This window comes from Oxyura jamaicensis, chromosome 26, assembly GCF_011077185.1.
Source record: "Oxyura jamaicensis isolate SHBP4307 breed ruddy duck chromosome 26, BPBGC_Ojam_1.0, whole genome shotgun sequence".
NCBI lineage: Eukaryota > Metazoa > Chordata > Aves > Anseriformes > Anatidae > Oxyura > Oxyura jamaicensis.
In genome coordinates, this window is record NC_048918.1 from 5,660,635 (window position 1) to 5,685,647 (window position 25,013).

The 25,013-nt window shown below is 45.7% G+C and overlaps 1 protein-coding gene and 1 long non-coding RNA gene across 7 annotated transcripts in view; one reads left to right on the plus strand and one right to left on the minus strand.

Annotated features, from left to right (window-relative positions):
* Positions 1-15,493, plus strand: part of LOC118178686 — a 98,406-nt gene extending 82,913 nt beyond the window's left edge. The window contains exon 3 of the long non-coding RNA XR_004756259.1: positions 15,369-15,493. This is a non-coding gene — a long non-coding RNA (uncharacterized LOC118178686). The remainder of the gene's footprint in view (positions 1-15,368) is intronic.
* The window catches only part of KCND3 (potassium voltage-gated channel subfamily D member 3), a 120,466-nt gene extending 95,478 nt beyond the window's left edge, over positions 1-24,988 (minus strand). For 2 of the 6 annotated variants that reach the window (XM_035347404.1, XM_035347400.1), the window contains exons 1-2: positions 24,619-24,830; positions 19,029-20,213 (exon numbers count right to left, since the gene is read on the minus strand). In XM_035347404.1, coding sequence (XP_035203295.1) covers positions 19,029-20,137 — 1,109 coding nt within the window. In that variant the 5' untranslated portion in view covers positions 20,138-20,213; positions 24,619-24,830. Of the gene's footprint in view, positions 1-19,028; positions 20,214-23,631; positions 23,962-24,102; positions 24,290-24,618; positions 24,833-24,930 lie in introns of those variants that run through there. The other 4 variants (XM_035347401.1, XM_035347402.1, XM_035347403.1 and 1 more) reach the window with 4 other exon arrangements.
* Positions 24,989-25,013: the final 25 nt, after the last annotated feature.

Consider the following 25,013-nt stretch of genomic DNA (forward strand, 5'->3'; position numbering starts at 1 on the left):
TTCCCTGTCCAACCGCTCACCTCCAGCAGGAGTCAGGGCCTTTAAAGAAATAAAATAACTTGACCACAGCTGCCTTCTGATCCCTACGCCACAGCCGTGCTGGTGCAGGCGATGGTCTGAGTGCTTGCACAGCTTCCCCTGCTCTGCTGCAGAAAGATGGGCTGCTGCCCCAGAGCAGGGGCAGGGAATGCTTTATTGTGTGATTTGTGTGGAAGCGGTCTGCTGACTTGGATTCTACATCTGTAAAATGGAGATGTCAATGTTTATTTAGGAAGGTGGTGAACTTTAATAAATGTTTGGAGCATATTCTGACAGTCCTAGTGAGGCTGCAGAAATGTCATTAAAACTCGCTTCAGTTCAGTTATCTATTGGTTTTTGTTATTAGTCCAGTGACAACACAGGGAGGTTTCTTTGCTGCAGTAAGAAACCTCCTGCTATTACATTCAGTGCCAAAAGCAGGAGGAGTGTGCAACAGAGTTCCATTTGCAGAGCATGCTGAGCAGATCTGCAAATGGCACGTGTGTGTCTAACATCTGTAATTAAACTGATTGACCTTTCCATGCACAGGCTGGAGGGGAGAAAAGAAAAGTACTAGCTAAGATGGATTGAGAAGTGAATGAGATGCCAAAGTAAATCTCATTTACCCATCCCATGTGTCAATAGCGAGCTGGGAGAACATTAGTCTCTGGAACCATCTCACGTCACTGGGCTCAGACACCAGCTGTTCGCTCTGCGGAGCTGTCATGGGGTTGCAGACTCGGCAGTGCAACAACTGCCGTAGCAGCTGAGTTGCGAGACATCTTAGCACTCAGGTCACCTACCGGGGCTGCAGCACAGCCCCTCTCTTTCAAACAGTCACTAAATAGAAGCAGAAAACTGCTGTTCTGGCAAGGCAGAGAAAAGCAGTACATGGCTCAGATGGAAGAAAAAAAGGACATTTTAGGAGGATACTCAATATGAAGAAAAGCAACAGGAGAAGCAGTAGAAATAACTGCTTTTCTTCCCTAGGTCCCCAAGAAAGAGTCTTTCAGTCTTAGCAATTAACCCCCCTAAGCTTGCCCTAGCTCTAGCAGCCCTCTAAATGGGAGAGAGCTTTGTATCTGAGCTGCGCTTCCCCTGCCCCTCGCTGTGCGTGGCTCACTTTTCGTGCTGAGGATGGGACGTCTTCGTGCTAAGGAACGAGGACTACACGTGATAGATGTTGTGAATGTAGTAGAAGGCTTTGGGGAAGGAAATGAGCAATTTATGTTTAACAGCAGCACCACTGGTGCTGCTTGTGCTGAGCATCCTTTCTCTGAGCCCGTGGGAAAGCTGCTGGCTTTGGACCTGCAGGGCCTGCCACGAGACACATGCACTGGTCCTGGGGAAGAGCAGCCTGTGGGGAGGTCGGTGCTGCCTTCGGCTCGCCCACTGCTCCCGTACTGCCTGGGGACTGGCCTCAAGCTGGGGCCGGAGCTCAATGCCTCTGGGAGCCCCTGCTAAGGCCGTGCCTTGTAACGGGTCACCTGCGTCCCACAGACAGCCCTGAGCAGCGCTGGGCTCTCAAATAGATCATTCTTGACAAAGCACATTATTCACAATGGGCATAAAGCCAATATTCCTTAAGTTCACAGAATTTTCCTCACAATCTGCTGTCAGATGCGGCATGCTCAGCAAGTACTCTGTGACCACGGGGGGCACTTGTGGAGAAGGAAGAGGACTTTTATTGACAGCTGCATACAATCTCTTCATCAACCTAATCTCTGAAAATCTCTGAAATTTTAGACCTCATTTCCTACCACTCTCCTTGTGATGCTTAGCATGTTTCATGTGTATAATTAGACCAGAATTCAGACTGTTCATTTGCACATAGGCTGATACACAACCTAGAAAAGTATTGCCCAGCATACAACTCTCCGAAAGGGTGGTGAACTCTTCTTTCTTATGCTGACTAGTACTTTCCCTGTCAGCACACAAGTATATTTTTTGTCATGTCTGTGAACCAAAGCATTATAATTTTATTGTAAAGTCCACATTTGACACTTCTGAAAAATAACTTAGATGCAGAATAGATGTAAAACGTGTTGTATCTTTGCTTGTGGGTGCCCATCCTCCAGTGCAACTCTTCAGACACCGCTATGTCTAGCAGCATGTACTGAACTGCTCTTAAATCATGCAAAAGTTTGAGCACCTATAAAGGAAAATGATGTGATTTGCTAGATGGAGGAGAGACTGAAGCTTCTGCCACATCTTTCCTCAGGGCTGCCTTTTGTTTAATGGGTTTTGTTTTCTACTACTTGGAACTTTTTTTTTTCTTTTTTTTTTTTCCAAGAGGGATGTGATTTTCTACCATATCTGAATGGTAACATTTTAAAATCATTTTGTACCAGTATAGATAACTGCTTGGTGACTCAGGCCTTCAGTCTTTTATTTTATGGTTATCTTCTATCATATATAGTGGTGTGATTGCTTTTCGTATCTTACACATAATCCTCAAGACTCTTTTTCATGCCTGCTGAATCTGATTTACTCCTGGCTGGATGCATGGAGGGTTGTGGTGAAGGTCACATTCACCGTATTCTTGGGACTTGAGAACTGCGTAGGGCAGATTTTAAGATGCCCTTTGAGCCCGTTGTATGCGTCGGGCTGTGGACAGTGACTTCTGCTCACTTGATTTCTTTTCCATAGAAAGGTCATGAAACTCACCTATGATTTCTGTGCCATAAAAGTGTTTGTGGCATTGTCTCCAACTGTTTCATTACACATCTTGCATGTAATTGCTTAAAATTGACAGTCATCTTGTGGTCTTTTATGAACCAGTGACAGATCTGTCCAAGGGAAAAATACACAATGAATAATGATTAGGCAGAGTGATTGTTTTTTAATTCCAAGGCTGGAAGGACTCTGTCCACTTGTCCACTGACTAAGCCAATGATTTGTTGCCTTTGCTGTTATTACCTCTGACTCCGAGAGCAGCATGGCCCAGACACACTGTCAGCTGGAAAGCCGGTATGTCCATAAGATGCACGAGCATCTTACAGGAGAAGTCTTTAGAATCAATCAGAGATTTTATTTATTTATTTATTTTTTTCTCCTGTTCCTAATGGTGTCTTCAGCGAACTGCATGACTGTTCTTACAAGTCCGTATTACTCATATTTTTAAACGAGTATTCTCTCCATGCCTGTGATTGGAAACATCTCTCTGTGTTTATGTGAATAGTCCATTTTACAGCTGGGGGAGAGACGTGGTCTATTTTGTGAAAGATCACACTATTTGAGAAACCATGAAACTCTTCTAAGATGGATGATAACCCAATTAAAAACACTTGAAATCACTGTTCTGTATTTGGAAATGTGATCACTCTTGATTAAGAGATTTTCCTCTCTGGACAAGACAGCCTGACAAATCTTGGAACTGCTGGAAGTCAAGGTCTCGTGTCAGCGGCTTTCGTGCTGTCGTGTGCAATGCCTTGTATCCTAGACCAGCAGCAGTGTAGATGCAGACAGTCAAAGATCTTCATGATGACGTGAAATCTGGTTTGGGTTTATCAGTTTTACAGCTACTGACCAGAATGGACATTAGTCGTTTGCCACAATATATATTATAATGCTATTTTTATTTTATTGATTTAACCTGGTCTTCAAGGGAATGGAATAGAAAATTGCATTTAAAAATGAGTGGAAAAATAGGTCTATAGGATGCTTTGCATCTTAGATAGCAAACTGACCCATATGATTACATTTTGTTATGCTAAGTATTTGGGCTGTGTTTTGTAGGCCAGGTTTTGCATTAAAATATATATATATATTACCATAGAAGAGTATACACAATAATAATTTGAAAAGGATTATGTCGTAAAAGTTCAAAACCTAACATTGTATTGCAATTCAAGTGGACTGATTTTGCTGTTATTTAACATTTTGTATACTATGTGACAGTATTTGGCACGAAGTACATATATTCCATTTTGGTAAGCTTCTGGGTACAATTTTTGAGAATGCCGAACTGCCTGAGACACTGACATCCAGTTTTTCTAATTTCAAATATTGTGTGGTAGACAGGTGAATTGTTTTTTCTCCTGTCAGAATGCATTATAGCTATAATCTATTAAAAGTGATAAATTGTAGATAAACTCTAACGTGAGGAAAGGCCAGTACAGTAACAGAAATACTTTCAAGCACAGGATAGATAAAGCAGATGTGGAAGAGACGTAACCGCTTCATTAAGTCACTGACAGCAAGCGAAACAGCCCATCTGCAGTCTCATCTGAAGGACAACCTTTTGCCAAAGCCTGGGGAGATGCCTATCTATATTTTTTTACATACATACTTACGTTTCTTGGCTAGATGAGGTTGTAGATTCATTATTTACAGTATTTTGTTATTAATACTAACTCAGCTTCTGGAAAGGCAGCAACTTCTGCTATCATTTTGCTTAATCATTTTTGGTCTTTCCCTCTGAAGCAGGAAAACAAACCTGTAGAACATCTTTTATTCTATCATCTATAATTCTGTGTGATTTTTTTTCTTTTTAACCATTCTCTCCTTTTATCTGTGAGAAGAGATTGAGTTCTTTGATATTTTATTTAGATTGCATTGCATGTCTGGAAGTGAGCCATTTGAGCCGATCACTGATGTGCGTGCTGTAGGACCACTGCTGTGACCCCTCTCTCTGGCCCATGGGTCTTTCAGACATGCGGTGGGGCCAGTGCCTGTCCCGCAGCAGAACTGTGACTGGAACGGTCTGAGTTTGGGCTGAGAGGGATAGCTGACCGTGCATGTCTACCTGACCAAACTCCAGAAAGCTGGGGATTCAGCTTTTTCAGAGTTTTTCCCTCTATAAAGTTTGTTGCCCAAGCAGTTAGCAACTCATGAAGTCTAGGGCATCATTTTCGGTGTGCATAAATTAACGTTTGATTGCTGAGGTCACCCAAGCTGCTAGCAGAGCAGGGGGAGCAGCTGCCCCCATGAGCTCCCTCGGGGCAGTGAGGGCAGCTGCCTGCTGCGGAGCCTGGAAGAGCTGTGCACAGAGCCTCACAGCTCCGTCATTTCACAGGCAGGGGCAGAATTCAAGTCTCACCTCTCTGTAAGAATCCTGGAACAGAAATTCACACAACTAATTGATAAATGGTCATCAGGCCCTTCCCAAACACCTGCTGAAAGTTGCCATGGGAAGCACAGGGTTAGCATCATTTTGCCTTGCTCACATAAAGCTTTTTGTCTTGAGTTATAGTGGTGGCTTGCACAGAAGCAAAGACACTGTTGTGTTTTCATTTATATCTTTCCCTGCTGATAAGACTGGGTGAGAACCGTCACAGCCATCTGAAAATCCCCTCTTCCATGTCCCTTGGCAATCATATATGGCCTTCGGAACCCCATTACCCCAAGCCACCGTGACAGCTGATGAGGGAGAACATTGTCCAGAAAAGCAGGACATGAGACAGCCTACTTCTACACTATGTTTTATTGCGTTCTGTATCAACTCTGATGATGACCTTTAGAGAAAGAGGCGGCTCGCAGTGCAGTCCAGCCACGAGGCCGAGGGCCAGCTAAGACTCATCGATCAGCGGGACACATCAAGGCTCCGGGAGCCGTCTGCCTGCTCCCCCCTGCTCGGCCATGCTGACAGATAACTCCCGCTCCCCTGCTGTGCTGCACGAATACAGTTGGCATGCATTCTTGTTAAGCTGCCTGATGTCGTACGCCACGCTCAGCAGAGGCACTGCTCCTGCCCAGCGGCTGTACCACAAGCCGTGTGCCTGCCCGCCCGCCGTTGTGCCCGAGGCTCTGTTTGCCTGCCTCCTGCACGCCCTCTGAAGGCGCTGCTCCGTGGGGAGGGCACACTTCAAAACGTATGTGTGCTATCTCAGCATTCCCCAAGTCCTTGTCTAACGTGGCTTCAGCTACCAACGTTTTCCATCATAAGCGGATGAAAGCATTCAGTATGCACACATGCTCGGATAAACGCCCTTTCTCTGTTTGTGATGATTTAACAGGTGTACAATTTATTGTACAGACAAGTGCTATAGGTAGTAGAAGCGCTGCCTGCCCACGCTGTTTTGATATTGCCAGGGAAGCAGTTATTAATGGCTACACACAAAGTCTATCCAACGGGTTTCTTAAATGCCTTATCTACCTAAAGCTGAGCACTGGAAATCTCTGCTCTTCCCAGGATGTCCAAAGCAAGCACTGGTAAACAAGGAAGATGAGACACAGCGCTGTGGAGGGCCCAGAGCTAGAAGGCACCTCTTGCCACAGTGGCCTTCCCATGAAAGTAGCACATAACGTCTCCCAAACTACTCCCCTACCTATTGGGATCCACAGAGCCTGTTCCACTGTCACCGACATTCATTTTCCCTGGTGTAAATCACTGACTGTGATGAAGTGACTCCTGATACCCTTTATGATCAGAGGGGCAGAAGCCCTGGAAGGAAGCGTGCAGCTGCAGCCTGGTCCGAGCAGGCTTTATGTGCGGCAGCAGTGAACAAACCGCACTGGACACAGCTAACGAGGAAGGTACAGATGCCTCATTTGTTTCTGACAAAAATGAATCATAAAAGCTGCTGAAATTCATTTTCAGTTCACAGTACATTTGGTGCCAGACTTTCATGCTGCAATCATGCGAATATATACTGACACGTACAAGTGAGCTGTGCGCCTGTTTGTTTACCCTGTGATGTGCACTTGAGGGCATGCATGCATAGCTTTAAATATGTATTTTTAAAGACTGAACACCTGTTTTCTCCTCAAAATTCTTTATCTCCCACCAAATTAGCAATTATTTTTTTTTTCTGTGAAGTTCAGACATGTTCCTCCCCTTTTCCTCTTCAAACATATTCCAGCTCTGCTCAGATGAGAACAGGCAAGGGATGGACAGAGGCAGTGTCAGAGTGGCATGACTATAAGAGCTAAACAGTTCTAACAGTGCTTCAGTATCTGCTGAAAGTCTTCTGCTGGCTAAGAAAATAATGGTAAAAATAAATACAAGTGTTACTATGCAGAAGACAAAATTAAGATTTAAAGAATTTTCTTTCAGCATCTGTAGATCTAGCCTCTTTTCTGAAATCTCATTTTCTCCTTTCTTTTTCTAATCTGACAGAACTGAAAATTATGTTATGCATTGTGTGGATACACAATGGACTATTCCTTACAGACTAGGTATTTTAAGAGTTCTACCTTTCTGGTTAATAAATTGCCCAGAAGACCTGTGACAGGACAGTGTGGATGTGAGATTTCCTTTGGGCCATTTGTCACATTGTCACCTGGCCTGACGTGTCTTCTCAGGTCACAAAAGTAAGGTTGGGATTTAAATGGAGATCCATGGAAATAGGCCATTTCAGCAGCATTTGTTCATAGAATCAAAGAATATTTGTGGTTGGAGAGGACCTCTGGGGGTTACCCAGTCCAGCTCTGTGTTGTCTCTATGGAGGGCAGAACAGTCCTTTGGTAACCCCAGAGGAAAGGTGTTAGGACGTGTACTTTAACGAGTCACATTAGCGTGCATCCTTGTTGGCATCTGAAAGGATGGTCAAACCTGGAAAGCAGTATCTACCATTTATTGCTCTTCCGATCCATGAATTCATGCTTTTTTTTTTATTATTATTTTTATTTTTATTTTTTCCACCGAGGTAAGAAACAAAGCATTGCAGTCTTGTCATCTGCGCTCTCAAGAAAGTATCTGGCAATGACAGTGACTTTGCTCTTGAGCTACAGATACATTTTCTGTCTGTAAACCAAGGTAGCTGTTTACTTACATTTTATCTATTCAGAAGGCTTTCCCTAGACTGGAAATCAAGCTTGTTCAATAGAGCTCATTAGGTAATGAGCTTATTCACTAAGCTCATTAGTTGTGGAATTCATCCTGCTCAGCCCTCTGCAGCTCAAATCTTGTATACCTTTGGCCCTGCTTACTACTTGTTTTTACCCTTAGCAAGAGATGTGACTTTCACCTAATTTGATCTGTTTTGCATGTTTTCATTCAACAACTGTCTTGCTGAATGAATGTTTCTATTATTTAATCTGTCCTACTATTCCTCTGTAGCAGAAAAATATCTAAAAGGGCTGAAGTCTTTGCATACAGCATGCCAAGGCTAGGATATCATGCCAACTCATTTCATGAACTGAAGCCGAGTGTCTGACTCAGTAGGACTCTATTACATGATGGATGCTCCCTGGATTGATGAACAGACGGTTAGGCAGATGTAAGTAGGCAGGAAAACGAAAGAGGCACCAAGTAAAAGTTGTGATTGCCTCCTGTGAGCTGACCGTGATTGCCCATCTGTACACAATCTAGTGGTCTTGCAGGAAGTTTTAAAGCATGCACATATACAGCAGAAGCTAGGGATTTCATATTTTGGTTAATTATGCAGAGATCAGAGAGTGAGTTTGATAAAAAGGGTATCTCACAGGTGCAAAGCTGGGTGGGAGACAGGCTTTTAAATCTTTCTGAACCAACGGCACAACTGAAATGTGTGACAGTGAAGGATGTGTGTTGGCAATAATGCTTCATTGATTCATGTTCAAAGTGGTAAATTTAAGTCCTGTTTCCACTCATTTCAGACACTGATTACTAGAAAAAGACTCTCATACAGTAGAGTAACGGAGGTGTCAGATTCTGTTAAATCGACAACAGCCTACTTCTATCTTCCCTCTGAAGAGGCAGAAAGAAACCATTGGAGCTCTTGTTCATTTAATATTGATGACAAAGGACCAAGGAAATTTTAAAACCTCAGAAGATGCTAAAACAGGGATATAACTGAAAATGAACTCTGAAATCAAATGCAGGGAAAGAGTAAGTTTGTATCTGCATTAGCAGGTTGTGGGACTCACCAGGAGCTGAGCTCTGGAGTGGAAGGACCCAGCATCCCTCCCGTACACACCTTGGGGAGGGTTAATTTTAGACTAGTGCTAGTCTGGTTCACGGCCTAAGCACCCATTAGCAGTAAGAGCACATTAGGCACATTCCTTCAGTTCGTCTCTGAGCTGTATTCCATCCGCCAGGGATGCTGTTGGCATGCTCTGCAACCTCTATTGCACTGTGAGCCAAACTGCAGGAAGGACAGGATGATTGAGAGTTTGCTTTCAAAGGGTGCTCCTGATCCAAACTAAGGCACTAATGTGGATGGACTCTAGGAGAAAGCAGCTCAGAACAGCTCTCTCTCATTTTAGCTTTCCTTTTGAAGATAGCTTACTTCTGCCAAGCATTAGGCTGCAAGAATAGCTGGCTTGTATTATCCTTTTCAATTGAAAAATAATGTGTTATTTTTGTTCTCATCATGGTGACTGTAATTAATATTTAAGGAGGATGACTCCCTTGTGCTGCAGCTCATACTAATGTAGAAAAATCGTGTGTACTGCTGAAGATGTGTTGTCTTCAAATTATAGGCCAAAAGTGCACGTAGACTGTACTGACAAGGAACTGAGGATTGTGGCAACTGGGTGAGAAAAGAGGCAGAATAAAATAACAGTAAGAAGCGTTTTCCTTAGTACAGACAAGAAGCAAAGGGACTGTCGAGTTGTGGGGTGAAATCTTGTGATCTTAAAGCTGTGCATTTATGTATTAAAGGCTGAAAGTGAATGAAGAGTTTATCTTCTGTTGTTTTCACATCTGATGTGAAACCCTGCATCTACAGGCAAGATGAGAAAAACAGCAACAATTTGGGTCTTTTAGGTGGCAAAGGGCAAGTATATGAAAAATAATTACCTGTAATAAAAAGCTAAGGGTACTTCAAAGTGTTGAGGATGTGTTGTTTGGTTAACGGGAGCTGTTAAAAAGTGAACGCGACAGCTCTGGTCCTGCCGGGTGCCAGGCAGGGCGGGTGAGCTTTGCCTGTGCCGATCGCTGCAGCGCTGCCACCGCTGCATTCAGCACACCCCGTTGTGTGTGTGGTAACCTGTGGCTGCCGTCCGCACGGCAGGAAACATCGCTTGACTTGTTTGACCTTGTTATTAGGAGGCTCCCCAGCACCGTTGCACCGAACCCTCTGCATCTCAGCACTTAAGCGTAGGTTTCAGGGGCATGTAGCTCGATTCTGCAGGGCAAAATTTTTTTCTTCTTCAGAAGCAAACAATCCTTCTCAAGGGCTTTCTGGGGACATACATCAGCCAAATTTTGCAAAGTCCTGAAGGCAAAAAGCTAAAGCTGATCTGTGTTTTAATTTTGCTGCAGATGGCAGGGCAAGATGAAAGCAGCAGGCTTCCCCAGGCGATCTGCTCAATGGCTCTCTTGAATCCTCACGGTGAAGAGCCTGCTCATAAAATGACTTTGAGTGGCTGCCCACTTTGGTTTTGTTGTTGTTGCAGATGCTTTTGTAGGTAAGAGAGGATTCATACGCCAAGTGCTGCCCTCCATCAGGAAGAGTGACAGAACTGGCGGCAATGCCGCAGTGTTCGTCCCCAGACCCAAATCCCGCACAGCCCCGTGCAGAAAGTAAGGAGGAGTCCATGAAGTAGAGCCAGAACAGAAGAATGAAATCACTAAAGAATGAGAGAAAGAAAGAGCCAGATGCTCCAGCATCATTTCTCAGGCTGCAAACTAAAATGAAATGCCAGTAAAGATTTGCACCTTTTAAAGAAGTAATGAATTGTTTCCTCCTCTGGCAGGCAGTGATTTGACTTGCCACATGCCTCCTAGTAATTTCCCAGCAGGTTTTAATGTTGGAACAATGGCATTCTGCTAGATATTGATTTTAAAATAACTCTTCCACGCTTACTTGTAACCTTAAGAGGTGAATTACAGCCCTTGAATGTGCTCTAATGTAGCACTGGTAAATAGTTAAACAGACACGATCTGTTTCTGCGGGCATTGCCTGTCCAGGAGAAGGCAGAGCACAGCTGAACCCTGCCTTTCTCCCTGTGATGCTCCGCGAGCTCAGCGAGCACCTTCCTGCCTCCATTTCTCCTGCTCCTCAGTTTCTTGGGTTGAACCATGAGCAGGTTGAACTGGGAGCAGGACTGCTGGTTCCCGTGCGCTGGTAAAAGCTGAGAGCGTGTCCCGCAGGGAGGACATGCACCCCTTCCGCGATGTGTTTGGGGCACAGCCCAGCCCGTCCGGCCCTGCTCAGGCAGCTGGGGACGGCAGCACCCGGAGCAGTGGCTGCGGCAGGCTGGGGTCTCCTGCTGGGCCACGTCGCAGGTGCCAGCTCCGTTGTGATGGGGTTTGGTGTCTGTCTGGGAGTGTCTGGCTGCGCTTCTGCTGGAAGGCAGGATGCCACCGTTTGCTCTACGGGAAACACGAGAACAGTATTTTGCTGTAGGATTGTACGAAAGCTCTTAGGGAGTGGCACAAAGCTGAGAAAACATGTGGCAGGCTGCCTGCCCAACAGAAAATATTAACAAATTTACAGTGGTTGTGGTAGACTTTGACAGAAAAAAAAATTCTGTGCTGGATGTCGAAGTGGTGAGAGCAGGAGGGCAATGGATAAATGACCTAATGGGGGCTCTTTTCTTCATCACTTTCCACGGGCTGTGACACTCACCATGGGACAGCCCTGGGGCTGCCAGACCCTGCTGCAAGCCTGGAGGGGAGCTGAGGCCAGGTCCTCCTGTGCCCAGGGTCATGCCCAGGTGCATCTTCTCAGAGCACTTCCCCGGGTAATGCAGAAACCAACAGCTAGGATTGGAGATCTCCATTTCTGAGGCTTGTGCTGCATTAAAAATAAATAAACCTGCTCTGTCCTCTGATAACATGCTGTGGCAGCTCCGTCCCTCTGCACTTCTGCACGGGTGGGTATGAAGGGCAGGAAGACATGGCCTGCATTAAATGCCAGCAGTACACAGCCTCCCCCAAACCCTGCAGAGCCGCACAGGTAACAGCGGTGATGTTCGTTTAGGAGCCGTGGTACAGCCAAGGCTCTCTGCCTGTAGGCATGGTGGGTGCCACGGAAGATTGCTGTTGACACTAAGCTAAGAAAAGTTTCTCCAATTATCTTACAGCTTTCTGTAGCTTTTTGCTTTTTTTTTTTTTTCTTTTGATGAGATGGCCCCACCTTGGTGCCCAGGATGCTCCTCTAGAACTAAGCTGCCACGGGTCATGGGTGTTCCCAGGTTCTGTCTTCAGCTGCCCTGAGGGTAGGGATCCATTTAAATTAGCAACAAAACTTGCCTCGTATTGTTTCCTTAACATGAAAGTGGGCCAGGAGTTCCATGCCACGTTTCGTGCCCCACGCCAGACCCATGGACACTGGTGGCGGGGGGGGGGTTGTCTCAGCTGCGATGTGAGCACCAGGCTGGAGGCGCTCCGAAATCCCCTCCGCAGTGCCAGGGAAGCTGTGCCTCTGCCTGCACTTCATGCTGAAAGCTGACTTTGCGTGCATGGGCTGCAGTCAGCCAAGAGACGTAATCAGTTTGGGCTAATTCGTTGCAGGGCCTTTATCTTCCCCTCCCCTTGCGCTGCTTTCCTACTGACAGTGGCTACTCTGTCCCTTATTTTCAGCTGATCGATGTAAACTAATTACTTTTACTGGGTCAGTGCTATTATGAAATTATCATTTTATTAGACTAAAAATAACTCTGATCCAAGTCAGCAAGCCAATCACTTCCCTTCATCTCTGGCAAAAATACAATGTTATCTTAATCTGCATTTCTCAGGCACTCACTATGATGCAGGCTGGAAAGGGGAAAAAAAAAGAAAAGAAAGAGGAGCTAAGGAAAAAATCTTAGTTGCTAGAGATGCATCTCTGCCAAGGCTCCCGTTGGTAAATTTAGTAGACATGTTATAATTTTAGACAGTACCATTACTCGACATTATTCAAATAATTTACTTCTCACACAATGACTTTACCTTAAAGGAAAATTATTTTGTCTTGCCTATTAAAAATAGGATATTTGCACATATGTGCAATTGTTACAAATATCCAAAGCCACAAAAAGTCTAAGGACAAATAAATTCCCTCTTTTTTTCTTTTTTTAAGAGAGAGAAAAATCCGGTGAATTCTACTTGCCATGAGAATGAGTAAAGGTATTTTAATACTTCTGGGGTTCTGGTGAATACAAATAGCTCAAAAATGAGATGCTTGCCTGAGATTTACGTCAAGATAGTGAAGGAAAAAGGTTCCATCTGTAGTTTCTGATACAAAGACATTTTGCACACAATATCTGTAAATCCATTAGGGGAAGAAAATTGATACACATTTCATATAAGATGAAGCTGGAGTCAAGAGAATGAAAGCCCAGGAAAATGGCTTCTTTGTGTAGCTCCATCAATTCATTGTTTGATTGGACTTTCTGTATATTAAATTCAAGCTATTCTCTGGCCTGTGGATATAAGAATTGTTGGCTGGGTAGAAGTGATGAGAGTGATGAAATTTTAGCGCCTTGCTTTACAAAGGAAATACCCCACATCTCATCTGTCTTTCCACTGATGATGGTAAATATGCAAAGTAGCATTTCTATTAAAGCAATTTTTCTGATTCGGTTTAATGGCAGTTACTGAAGTAGTGACACGCAAAATGTGATTACGGGGCCAAGCTGCAATCTTTCCGGAGAATCTGGCGTGGCAGCGCTCCAGAGATGATTTATTGTTTTCCTTACTTTGCAAACTCCTCTGAGTTTGCATGAAGGAGGGTGAATGAAGGTTACTATCAGCCTGAGTGGTTTCAGCACTTTGCATGGGAGGAGTAACTGCAAAGAGATCTCCTCGCACAGCGCTGGCAGCCCCTGCGAGCGATGTGGTCGGCACGCCGTAAGCCTGCGCTGGCCCAGCTGTCAGCACTTGGCAGTAAGCACTTCACATCCTGTTTCACTGCTTCAGTTTCATCCCATTCCTTCTCCAGGGTTGAATACCAATAAAATAGCCCAAGAAATCAACAAAACTAATATCGTTTCTTTCAGAAATTCTTGATCGAGTGTCAGTTCTGTCTGGCTGTTCCGCCCCCCGCTTTGCAGAACCATGGGGTGCCAGGCGGAATGACACGAGTAAACCTGAACAGACCCCTGCCCCAAACACCGGCTCTCCAAGCGCACAGATAATGACAACTGCAAGAAATTCCCAGTCCCACCCCAGGTCAGGCTGTTAACTTAGCTAGGCCGGCACGTGTTTTAGTGACTCCTATGTGTTAACCTGGTTCCTTGAATAAACGCTATCACAGATAGATACGTCTGTGTTGTCCTGGTGCGTGCCGTGTATCTTTCCAACACAGTGCCCAGTGCAGCTGAATCTGGAAGCCGGGTGGTGATCCCGAAACCCTGCTGTTCTTGCAAATCGTGAGGTCAGGGAGAAGACACATTCTCCTAGGACCACCGTGAGGGTGCTGAGCTGTGGGAGCTCAGCCTTCCTTACGCAACAGAAAATCACGCAGCACCATCCTTAAGCTCCAACCCAAACAAAATCCATCACAAATCTCTGTTCTTTGGTCCCCCAAACTACTAGATTTTTGACACAAACAGCCCCAAGATCTCCTTGACAGCTCCCTCAGGCCATGACACAGGTGTTTCACCCTCCTGTGGTTGCAGCACGCCCTAAAATGCCATCAGGGATGCCATCTAAAATGCCTCCTTTAGGGCCACCTGCTTTGAGGCTGGGGTGGGCTCGAGCACCCCCAGCCAGGGCCCGGCTGTGGCGCCCCGGTGTCCCTCGGGATGCGGCTGGGCGCGGGCAGAGGCAGACGTGGTGCTGCAGATTTCACAGCTGGGATTTGGAGCCTACGGTGCAGGTCGCAGATGCTGCCTGAGAGCCTGAAACATACTGCTGTTGTCAGGTGAAATGAAAACAGCTATAGAAAGCTTAGAAAAATACATGCTCTGGGCAAAAATGGTTTGGGCTTTAGCAGCAGGAGAGAGGCGTAGCGCCGCAGCCTTGTTTGCAGTGCGTGTCGGCGGGCGAAGACGCGTGAGGCTGGCCCATCCAAATCAAATTCCGTTTAAAAGTAAATAAAAACAACAGGCTGGGAACAAAGTAACACCATTTATGATAATTAAACGGTCTCAATATAGATGTAAAACTGATGGCTACTGCATATTGAGTTAGTTAAAACCAAGAGGGGGGCGTAAATGCTGCCGATGAGGACTGGCAGCGTGCTCCTGGGGCAGAGGGCTGGGGAGGCCAGGGGCTCCCATGGAAGGAGGGGGGGTGGCAAACCTAACGTTTCATTGACTGGTGCTTTAACCAAGGGCAGGAGAGAAGGTGGGTACCTGCTGGCCTCTCGAGAAGAATGTTTCTGCATGAATTGGATAGCTGATTTTGAATTAATTTTGAATAGTTGTTTCAGTAATTCAGATTGATTTAAGATGCACCCAAGAATAATGCTTTCATTATAAAACCTCCTGAGCAAAATTTAAATCGTGCTAAATTAAAAACAGCCTCTGTTAAACCAGGGCTGATGAGCACCGCAGAGGGATCAGAGACGCAGGGTCAGTATAATTTAATTCCTTTGCTTTGTTTCCCATTCCAGAAAAGCTGTTGTACCTTTCTCCTTGGATTGTTAGCTACCTAAAGAGCTGGCAAGTTGTCTGTCATTTCTCAAAACTCGGCTCCCCAATTCGCAGAGCAGTGCCACCACAAGCTGCACTTACTCTATTAGACGTGGTGCTTCACCCTCCAGAAGAAATGCATTTTTGTTGCTTTTCCTTAATGTGTCAGTCTGTGAATCGAGTTGTGTCTGTAGGAACCTGGAATAGCAGTGCCAGCCTTGCGGCACAGCAGGAGAGCTCTGGGGCTGTGCGCACCCAGGTATTTGTGGTGGTGATGGGACGACTGTGCTCGTGTGTGCTTCAGGAAGACAGGCAGCTTGATCAGGAGCCCAGCAAAATCACAGTGTATATATATTTGATGTGAGTCATGACTCAGATGCTCGGTAGCACCGCCACTTAGCTCTGGCTGGGAAGCAGCGGGGTAAGGCCCTGTTCTGCGGGGGGCTGCGAATGCCCCTCACGGGGGCTGGGGAAAGCAGAGCTCGCTGCTACACCACAGCCACGTCTCTCGGGCCTTCAAACAGCCCTGCCCTGAACGTGCCTCTGCAGGGAGCAAGGCAGTGCCTCCAGCCCTGAAGAACAAGCGGGGCTCCACCAAAATGAACAGGCTTGCACCGAAATAAAGCTGATGCAAAACTGCCAGGAACCAGGACAATCAGTGTGATAGTTGTCTTTGGGATGACGGGAGAGAACACCTCAAAGCGAAATTCTGAGCTACAGAAACAAAAATAAAATTAAAAAAATGAAGGATTTTCATTTTTCTTGTTGTTTCTGTGCCTTTCGCTCAGAGGAAAAACCCTTTTGGAAAATTCTATATTACTATTGTGTACAAGGCTATGGTACAGAGGCTAGCTCAGACAAACTGCCACAGCTTCCTTGGTTTCAACTGAATGAATTTAATTTACAGCAGCAAATATCTGGCTTAGATTTTTTATTTTAATTATTAACATTAGTCAACTGGAACATCTGTTAATGCTTTCCTAATGATAGCCTTGTTTTCTCATTGTAAGCAAACTTTCCCTTTTATATAAATTGAGCTAATTTTTTAATGTCTTGGTAACACGGGAAAAGTTATCCTATATGTTACAAATCACTTTTATAAAGCACTCTGTCACAGAAAGAAATTACAGTGTCAGGAAAATGCTCAATTATCTGGATTCAAATGTTTCAGGGTTCAGAACAAATATATATATGTATATACAGGTGTGTATGCATTGGAGTTAAAAACCCTTGCACTTTATAATTTCTTGTTTTAAATACTGGCTACATTTTAAAGACAAATAGCAGATAATATTTAAGATATTTATGAAAGCTCTGAGCATGGCTGAAATGGAAGCCACTAATGGGCACCTGCTAAGTAGGCAAAGTCTGATGGAGTAGGGAGTATGGTGGGGACTTTGGCTACGGTTTTGGCAGCCTCCATGAGACGGGCATTGCCAGCGCTCTCATTAGGAACAAGATCCTTCCAAACACACTTAAATGATTTCTGAAGAGAGAAGTAGATGAAATATTGCATGAAAATGCCAATTTGGAAAAGCGGAAAGGTTTTATGGGCAAAAGAAGGGGATCAGGGGGTGTTAACAGCCCACGCCACAGGGTACGAGGCAGGAAGATGGAAATGCCCCAGGGCCAGGAGGTTTCATCACTGCCGCTCATTCATTTTGATGCCGTGGAGCTCAGCCGGGGACGAGCTGGTGCTGGGGGTGCCTGGCTGCACCGCTGCCACCCCAGTGTGCCTCTCGGAGGTACCCAGGGAGCAGGAATCAGGGCTTATAGCTCAGAGGAGCGACTTTTCTCTCTAGCGAGGGTTTTGGGCAAGCTGGTGAAGAATGCTTGGCCTCTGGTGCTCGGACAGGAAGGTGCTCGGTGCCTGACAAACGTGGTCAGAGGCAGGCAGAGGCTGTCAGAGAGCATAGGCTCTCCTCAGGGTCTGGTATTGCCCAGGTTTCTGTGTGTCTCACAAGTCTGTGAGAATGACGCAATCTGGGCTGACAGACTGTGTGCTGGAGATACCTCTTTTAGTGAAAATCCTGCAACAAAGCACCCCAAATCAGTAATACCAGAAGTTTAAGGCTTGGATAGCTCCTTAGAGGTCCCTTTCCAATGAACTCTTACAAAGCTCTGTTTAAATGTCTATTTAAAAAAAATCTTGTCAACTCATTTAAAGCACTCGTTCATGTATAATTCGGTGATTGCAACGTACTGAGGACACTTCAAGTCCTCAGGAGCACTCAGTTTTGTCTACCCGCATGCTCAGAAAGGAAGGGAAAGAGAACAAGACCAAGTCTCTATGCTGACAGGAACAGGGACTTAATTGCACTCTAGAGCACATTCTGCATGTATTTTACAAAAATTTTTGTTCCCAAGTAACCCTGAATGTTTCCTTGACCCTAACTTTCTTGTTGTAAACGTATAACAATGTACATGTGTGTATGCGTCGGCAGAAAGATAGGTGCAATCGTTGTTAAACAGAAACCAGAAAATCTTTCGGTGACTATGACAAACATCCACATTTTCTTTTAATGAAGAAATTCAGACTTGCAGTTGTCACATGCTCAGATTCTGTGCCTTTCTGACAGCTGAATTATGATTTTAATAATTTAAAAGTGCTACTGTGAGCCTGTCCATGCCTAATAGGCACAGAGAAGTGTTTAAAATCAAAAGCAGCTTAGAGAAAAAGTGGTCATTCCTGTCACCATATTACAGGGATGAGAATTGTCTACATCTGAGTGTTGAACTGTGTGAACTCTCCAGTGGGAAAACTTTGCAAAGTAGCTATAAAGTTTGGGCATTGTTCTGGTGGATGGGATTAAGGGATTGCCTACTTTCTTTTACATAACCCTGTCAGGGTGAGGGTTTGGCCATTCTGACAAAGGTTTTCAAAGCTCAAATCTATAATTTCAGTAGAAATATCTGTAAGACAGAAATGAAATAGAAAAAATACTGCCCTACAGGCTACGTATCTGTTGCTTTGACTATATCATTACCTCTGTACCTGTCCATAAGAGTGTTTGAAATTCTAGTGCAACTGTTACAGCGTACTCCTATTATTTTTAAATCTCAGCACTTAACACAGACAAGAAGCCTGTTCCTTGCTAAATTAAGTAATATATATACACACACATAAGTCCTGGAGACCACTGAGTATCTTCAGGAGCAAAGCAGCCCACAACAGCCATTTGAGATCAGCAACCTGTAATTCCTAGCATGTCAAGTAAAGAAACTGTGACCGACATTGTGAGAAGAGACAAAACATACATCAGCAATTTTGTATAAAATCTATGGCTCAAATGAATGTCTGAAAAAAGAAAACACAAGCTCCAGTTGCCAGCTGCCTTCCACTCACATTATCTTTGCTTCTAAATGAGTGCAAAACGGGACCTACTGCTCACAGCCCTGCTTCTCCTGCATCCCTTTACCATTGTGCCAAGCATTTGTCAAGTGGGTTTAAGTACCTTTTCTGTTTTATTCAAGTTTTCATAAGCACAAAATCCAGAAGTTGTCAGGCAAAGAACAAAAAAGTCCTTAACAATTCCATTCCCTTTTGGAACATGCACCCAGAAAAATGCTTAGGAGCAACTGAAGTCAAGCTCCCAGTACATGCTTGCCTGCTGCTCAGTAAAAGAAAAAGTAATACTCACCCAAGTGTTGTCATGGTTACAATAGTGTACCAAAAGGAAGCAGGAATACTGGTGAATTTGCTTGCTGAGGACCCTTTCTCTGCATAAAACATCACAGTTGCAAAGATGATAATTGCCATAGTGAGGGAAAAGAGGAGAAAGCCAAGCTCGGAGGCACAGCTCTTCAAAGTGTAGCCCAAGATTCTTAAGCCTTGGGAATGGCGAGAGAACTTGAAAATCCTGAAAACCCTAAAAACCCTTAGTGTCACAAAGGCTCCACTGACATCCTCGTTGTTGGTCATCACCAAGCCAATGTAGTATGGCATGATGGCCACCACGTCGATGATGCTCATCACGCTTCTGATGAACCTGTAGCGACTTGGGGCTGCAAAGAGTCTCAACAAATACTCTACTGTGAAAATCATCACGCAAGCCGTGTCCAAGCAAAAGAAAGCCACAGCGTATCTCTCCCCACATGGAAGCTCCTTGTTTCCAGGCACCGTGCCACAAGGGACAGTTTCCACGACATTAGTGATCACAGAGACAGCAATAAAGAAACCGGTGACGTAGTAAAAGACTAAGGCTAAGGTGCTGGTGTGGGGGTTCTCGAAGGCTCGCCACATGGTCTGCCGGAAGCTCAGGGATGGCATGGACCCTTCTTGGTTGTTTTCTGAGTCATTGTCATCCATCAGCCGCTCTGCATTCTCCCGCTTTCTGTCCTTGTACTCTTCATAGCAGCAGTCCCCGATGATTTCAGGGAGGATCCCATAGAAGGCAAGCTCTTCATCGTAGGCAGAGATGCACTCGTACCTGGGATAGTGCAGCTTGCCAGTTCTATAAAAATTTAAGATGCACCTGAAGACCTCAGGGTCCCGGTCAAAGAAGTACTCCTTAGTGTCTTCGTTGAAGAAGAACTCCTTCTCAGTGCTGCCCAGCAGAGTGTCCGGGTATCTCTCAAGTGTAGTCCTCCAGGTCTGGAAACGCCTGCCACTCACATTGAGAATGATCAGCTCATCCTGCCTCTTGTTTTTCTCTGTGGGAGCCAGTGGCATGGGACAGTTGGCCACTGGCATCCATCCTATGGCAGCTGCCCTGGCAAAGGGCAGCCACGCTGCCACCCCTGCTGCCATGCTGACCACAGGCCTTGCTACTGGAGAAGACACTTCGGCTGCTTCGGAGACCTTTCCCAAGTCAGATCAGTTCCATCTGCAACACAGGACAAAACCAAACACAACACAAAGTCAGGCAGGGTGTCTTGTTCAGTTGTGCTAAAGAGTTATAGATCAGCACGTACACAAGAATATAAAACAACCGGCTTGCCCTCGTCTCCTGTTTGAAGAATGATGTTAACAAGGCACATGATAATCAGCTCAGCGAGGTTATGGCATTATTATAGATTGAAATTTTGAATAGCAAATGATTCCTCATTAAAAGCATTTTAAAAGTAGCATAAACACAGTAATTTATATTTGCTTCCTTACAAACAAGACTAATCCGTAATTCCCCAGGTGTAAGTCTCATGTGCTCATCCGTTTAACTACAGCTGTCAAGAAAGAGCTGGGAGCTCCAGTGCAATCAGCCTGCAGTACACCCAACGAAATCGAATGTCATGAAAAGCCACTACTGGCCTGAGCTGGGTTTCCAGTCTTAATGAAGTTCAATATGTAATGAACCTGAACATTATCAGTTGAAAGAAGCACAAAATCTCTGCTTTTCATTAATTTTCTTCCACCTTTAATTAAAGACCTGGGCTCATCAGCAGTATTTTGCTGGTCTCTTGGATTTAGGGATGTGTTTTAGTGTTGTGAAATCTTGCACCCCTCCACTGGACCAGGGGAAAATTCTGACTTTTGCAGGAATGTTGCTCAGAATAGCTGAGCAACAGTAGGCTGAATCCCAGGTGTGCAGGTTTACGCACCTTCCAGCAGGGACATGTGTCAGTGAAGGACATGCACGCTGGATTATGCTACCAGCCGAGTACCAGGAAAATCAGAACGGGGAAGCCTCCAAACTTGGACAGCTTTTTTCCAGCAGGAAGATACCTTGGCTGTTGCCTAGCAGGCAGAGACAGAAGTCCTTCAGGCTAAGAGCTGAAGGACTATCAGGCTGAAGTGAAATATGTTCAATGCACTCTTGATTTTTAGATGAAAAATATCCCAAGTTGTCCTGATCCTCAGCCACTGGAAATCAACATTCTCTTGATATTATAGCATTTATCTGTGGTTCCGATCTGGCCATTAATTTTCTTTTTCTTTTTGGTTTTTGGTGACAGTTCTTAGAATATTTAACTTGTATTTTAACTTATATTTACTTCTACTTCCCTAATGTTTTTCTAGCTCTACCATAAAATTATCTGGAGAAAGGTACCATTATCATATAAGATGCATTAGGAGCCCTATCAAAAGTCAATTTATCAATGGAGATTCCATTGATTTCACTGACTCAGGCCCTCAAAGCCTAATTATATCCTCTACATGATAGCCTTCTATGCAATTTTACTCTGAACTTTTTTAATTATATGAAAGCTGCCATTCCAGCCAGTAAGGCTGCAGCATTATTGATTTCAACAGCCATCAAAATACTGAATAAAAAATGACGGAATCAATCTGTGGTGAAAATGACTAAACTGCTCCCAGAAATGCTCTTCCTCTTCAGGACACATTAACATTCATCACCTTAATGTGGAGCATCTTTCTGTGCAATTTTACTATCTAAAGGACAACCGAAATCCCTCGTGCAAGCATCTTACTGCTGCTGGAAGAGGTTTTGTAATTACGAAGCATATAGTAATCCGTAGCAATGCTTATCCCAAGGAGACACTTTTCTTACATACTAAGCCAATATCCCACAATATTTTGCTATAAAGGATTGTTCAATATTACTATGCACTATTTTTTCTCTTTCTCCTAAAGAGTGAATTTGTTGCATCATTTGTGCCAGACTGACAGCCCTGGAGACTAGAATCCTTTTTCCATGGAAGAGGCAGAGCACAGCGCTGCAAACTTTCTCTGCACTACTTTGAAAATATGCCCGACTCTTTAGCTGGAAGGCAGTCTCCAGGGGCTCAGACAGCAGAGCTGCCGATTTCTTTTAGCAGCAATGGTGGATTTTTAACTTTTATGAAACACTGCATTAAGAACAGGACTGCAAAACAGGGGGCAGCGAAGGGACGACCACTCCATTCATTAACCACCGAATATACACAGGCAAATAACGAAGAAACAAAGATAATGCATCCTGTCCCTAACTTCCCTGCTGGTAAACTGTCTTCTGTGCTTTTTAATTTCAATTAGCGACACCAGCACAGCCATTCTACCAGGACTGATTGGCGATGTACAGTGACCTGAGCAGCTACAGTACACTGGATCCTCATCTTCCCTGATTTCTCTGGGGAACCTTATTAGAAATCTCTTCTGTACTTATAACTTTGGTTGTAAATTCCAGGTTACCTACATTAGCTGCTGAGGCACTATAAATACTTCACATATAATTGTTCTAATAAAGAACTGGTAACTCATAAGTGACTTACACATTTTTAAATCATTTTTTAAAGATAAAATGGGTCTTTCAATGCTAGCAGTATATGTGGGGAAGCTATAAATATCTTCGCTATGAAATGGACGGGAGATTGAAACAAAAGAGAAAGAGAAGGGTATTCTTCTTAGAAGTTTAGATCCCATTTCTCTGTGACAAAGAAATGCAGCTGGTTAAGAAAACTTAGTGCTTCATTTTCAAAGTTGCATTAATCTGCCCCATTTGATCCTCAGAATGCTCAAAGAGACGTGTTTTTTTCAGCTGTAGACTGTGTTTTTGTAAGGAAGGACTGAGAGGGAGAATAATCAAATCTCCTGTCACAAAGGTTTTGTGTTTTCTTATCCATGAATCTTTGAAACTCCACCCTGCCCTGAAATGAGACAAAATTAAGAGAGGTAGGACTGGATTTGAAATTCAGAGCTGCATGAACCATGCTAGCTACAAACAAGGAAACAAGCAACAACAACAAATAATTAAATAGTTTATCTATAAAATATAGAAAGAAGCCTCCTTTTCTGCACACCAAGCCTGGGTTTCGGTAACTGCTACTCATTCTCTTTAGGCTGGAAAGCAATTGCCTGGGCTCAAAATATACTGTACAATCGGCTGAGTCTCTTCAGCTTGCATAGGAAACAGACACGCTTCAGTTCTAACAAGCATGTATTTGCCTACACACACATTTTTAATTTTAATTACTGTAATTTCAACATGTAATTTGGAAGGAACTAGTTAACAAAAGATCGGTTGCCTGTTGATGCCATTTAGAAGACCTGGTATGCAAAATAATTTGCTTCCTTCTGACTTAAAGTCAGCATCCATGAAGAAAATGATCCTTTTACTCTGGATACTTTGACAGAAAAGCTGTGCCCTGACCCCTCCGGCTCCCCAGGACTCTGACCCCGTCTGCTGCCTCCCGACCACCTCTGGCTGTCGCAGCGCCAGCTGGCTTCGCTGCCACCGTGGTTTGATCCGAGTTTCAAAACAAAAACCTGGCATGCACTGCTAGATCAATACAGCTCTGGAGGAAAACTTTAGAGAACAGTCATTTCTATTTACCTAAAGGGTCAAGAAATAAACGATGGATTCTTACCACATTAACTTCCACTGGCAATGCCATACTTAATAAATGCCTCTTCATAAGCTCACAAAACCAGAAGCAAAACAAAAATCACATTGTGTCTCCCTTTCTGGAAGCAGACTGGGATGATTTAAAATGATTGATAAGCATGAGAGTCTGTCGATGAGGCACAATGCTAACGGGGGCGAGGAGCCTTGAGACCGTTCATTCTCTCCTTTTCTATCCTTTGTTGGGTCAGGCTCACACAGCAAAGATGCTCTTGCTTAAAAGCAAAATATGTCAGTCAGAGCTTCAATGTCCTCTTTCGGTCACATATTCCTTTCCCTTCCCAGCCACATCAGATAATAAAACTTTCTGCAAAGCATTCGCTCCCTCAGCCAGCTGGAGAGATCTGGGGGCAAAAGCAACAGGCTTAGAATAAAGGCACGCGAACTTCTCCCCGCACCCGGCAGCCCCACCTCGCAGGCTCGCAGGACGCCTTACCTGGCCGGAGGGTGCTCGGCGCCCCGGAGCGGGGCTGAGCCTGGGGAGCTGGAGGAAGGGGGAGCAGTCGCTCCTCCGGCTAAAAGGTGAGCTGCGCTGCCTGCCTCTCGGCTCCCTCTCTAAACGCAGTCAGAAGCAATCAGAAAACGCGATCATCATTGTGGAAGTATATATAGAGAGATGACTAAACAGCTGCTCCCTCACCGCAGCCGAGCCCCAGCCTCTCCGTCTCGCGCCCCCACCCCACCCCCCGGGCCGCCCCCGGCCGCCCCCTGCCCTCGGAGCGGCCCCAGGGGCAGGGGCAGGAGCAGGGGGCGAGGCGCGGCCGGACTCCGGCAGCCCCAGCCCAGCTGCCCCGGGGCCGGGCAGCGCCGAGGATGGCAGCCGCTCCCCGGCACCGGGCGCCCACGGCAGCCCTCGGCCAGGGCTGGAGCACCGGCAGCGGGTCTTCGTCCTCGCTGCTTCCCCCCGGGTCTCCCCGGCCGCCCGCTCCCGCTCGCCCAGCTCCGCGCTCACCGCTCCTCGCCGCCTCGGCACCCCTCAGCCGCGGCCAGGAGTCGGGCTCCCGGCGCTCGGTGCCGGCATCCTCCCCTGGCTCCCCGGCTGCCGGCGGGGCTCCCCGCACAAAGAGCCGGGAGCGGAGCGGCCGAGCCCCGCCGTGCCGGGCAGCGTGGGGCAGGGACCGCGGCACCGAGCGCGGCACGGGAAGGGGACGGGGGCGCGGCGGGGGCAGAGCCGCTCCTGATCCGAGCCCCCCCTCCCGGCCCCTCCCGCAGCCGAGTCCCCCCCCCCCTTCCCTTCCCGGTCCATCCCCCCCTGGCCCCTCACCTCCTCCGCTCGGCGCCGCGCCTCGCCCCGCCGCTGCCGGCCGCGGCCGCCCGCCGAGCGCCGCCGCTGCCATGCGGCTGCCG